Here is a 2,389-nt window from a genome sequence, read left to right as displayed (position 1 = left end):
AGATGGTCTGGATGAGGATGAGGATGTCAGCTATGTCAATCTAGCCTTAATGGCCAAGTCTGATGAAACAGAGACAAGTTCTTTAAGTAATCAGGTAATCACCACTAACCTTGCACATTTATCTAAAGCTGAGTGTAATGATGCAATAAATGACATGTCTACAGAATTATATCATTTGCGTTTTACTCTTAAGTCTCTTACTAAGGAAAATGCTAAAATCAAAGAAAACAATTTATTTTTAAGTGAGAGGAATAATGTGCCCTCAAAATCGACCTCCACAAGGCGTTTGACTCTCTAAGCTAGGATTTTATTTTAGCTGTTTTAACTAAATTACACTTCCCAGCCATGGTCATCAATTGGATCAAAGCTTGCCTTTGCTCTACTCGGTTTTCAGTTAAACTAAATGGGGTAATACACGGGTACTTCCGAGGTTCTAAAGGCATTCGACAAGGGGACCCAATGTCTCCCTACATCTTTGCCATGTGCATGCAGATTTTGTCTTGCATTCTCAACAAGGTTCCTCATAATTTTAAATACCACTGGCGTTGCAAAGATATGGGCCTCACACACCTGTTCTTTGCTAATGTTGTCCTTTTCTTTTCGCATGGTTCTCAAAGCTCTGTCAAGCACATCATGGACTCTATAGCAACCTTTTCTTCATGGAGTGGTCTTTCCCCCAATATCCACAAAAGTAAAAGCTTCTTGTGCAATTATGATCAAGACTTTGTGGAGTGGTTTGATTCTCTTCTGATTCCTCGAAGTAACCTGCCAATTAAGTTTTTGGGCATCCCTTTGATCACCTCACAGCTTTCTGTTAATGACTGCATGGCCCTCATCACTAAAATCACGAACAGACTCAATGTTTGGACCAATTTGGTGCTTTCTTTTGCTGGAAGATGCTTACTCATTAAATCTATTATGTTTGCTATCGAGGGTTTCTGGTGCAACCATTTTCTTTTGCCTGGCACAATACACTATACCATCCAGTCTCTACTCACTAGATTCTTATGGCGTGGTAACATCAACCACAAAGGAGGTGCAAAAGTTGCGTGGCAAACAGTTTGTCTTCCTCATGAGGAAGGTGGGCTTGGCTTAAAAAACATGCAGGAATGGAATAAAGCTCAAATTCTGGGTCACTTGCTTAAAGTCATTACTAACTCGGACACACTTTGGGCTACCTGGGTCAATAAAACTGTCTTAAAAGGGAAGAATTTCTGGACTACTAAGCTTCCCACTAATTGTTCTTGGATCTGGAGGAAAATTCTCAAATGTCGTATATTGGCTTTGTAGTTTGTTTCGTTCCGTATTAGCACGGGTGAGTCCATCTCCCTTTGGTTCGATCCTTGGTGGAACAATGCATGCTTAGCTCCTAACAGAACCTCTAATATCATTTCTCAATGTGGAATGCAACCTGGTGATAAACTTAGTGCCATTATCCATAATGGTACTTGGATTTTACCAAGGGCAAACTCAAGAAGTCACCATCTGGAACCAATGTTAGTGCACTGGATATCAACTTTTGTCCCTCCGACTTTGAATACAGGTCCTGATCTTTTATTATGGGATGGCTGTGATGCCACAAAAATTAAAACCTGGGATGTTTGGAACTCAATAAGGCTTCGAGGTACCTTGGTTTCTTGGTATCGTGTGGTGTGGCACAAGCTGCGTATCAATCAATATGCTCACCACCAATGGCTTTCTTGTCACAGGAGGCTCTACACATTGTCTCACCTTCACAGATTTGGCCTTGTGGATAACCAACAATGTTACTTATGTATTTGTGGCCGAGAAACGGGTTCTCATATCTTTCTTCACTGCTCTTACAGTAAATGGGTTTTGTGCAATCTTATGTCCCCGTTGGGAATCAACATTGTTGGTGAATCATGGCTTGTATTTCTCACTTACTTGGCTGATCTTCATAATAAACCTAAGAGCACGGTGGCTCTCTGCTATGCTCAGATATTCTGCTACCATATTTGGAGGGAGCGAAATGCTCGAGCTCATGACTCTGGGGTCCTTGGTCCGAGGAACCTGCTTAAGGGTATCAACAGAGATGCTTATGCTAAACTACAAAGCTCTACTTGGTTTTCTAAGCTTGTAATTACTAGACCAGATCTTGTTCCTTGTAATAGTTTATAGTAGGTCTTTTCCAGTTTGTTCTTTTGCTTGCTTTCTATCTCCAATCTTTCCTAGATTGGTTATAGATAGTTTTCTCTATGGCTTGTCATAGAGCTTAGGGTAGATCCCTTCTTGTCTTTGTTTCGTTCTTTGTTTTTTGTTGATATATACTTAACTTAGCAAAAAAAAAAGAAAAAGAAAAATTAAGAATTGATTGTAAAATTGCTAAGGATGAATTAACTGAGTCCTTGAAGAAAGAAGAGATCTTGAA

At 39.9% G+C, this 2,389-nt stretch overlaps 1 protein-coding gene across 1 annotated transcript; it reads left to right on the top strand.

Annotated features, from left to right (window-relative positions):
- Positions 1–1,404: 1,404 nt before the first annotated feature.
- LOC141718795 (uncharacterized) lies at positions 1,405–2,139 on the top strand. The gene has a single exon (XM_074521178.1). The coding sequence runs from the start codon at positions 1,405–1,407 to the stop codon at positions 2,137–2,139; it is 735 nt and encodes a 244-aa protein (XP_074377279.1).
- The last annotated feature ends 250 nt before the right edge of the window (positions 2,140–2,389 follow it).

Source organism: Apium graveolens, chromosome 4, assembly GCF_009905375.1.
Source record: "Apium graveolens cultivar Ventura chromosome 4, ASM990537v1, whole genome shotgun sequence".
NCBI lineage: Eukaryota > Viridiplantae > Streptophyta > Magnoliopsida > Apiales > Apiaceae > Apium > Apium graveolens.
This window is presented reverse-complemented; position numbering and strand designations above follow the sequence as displayed.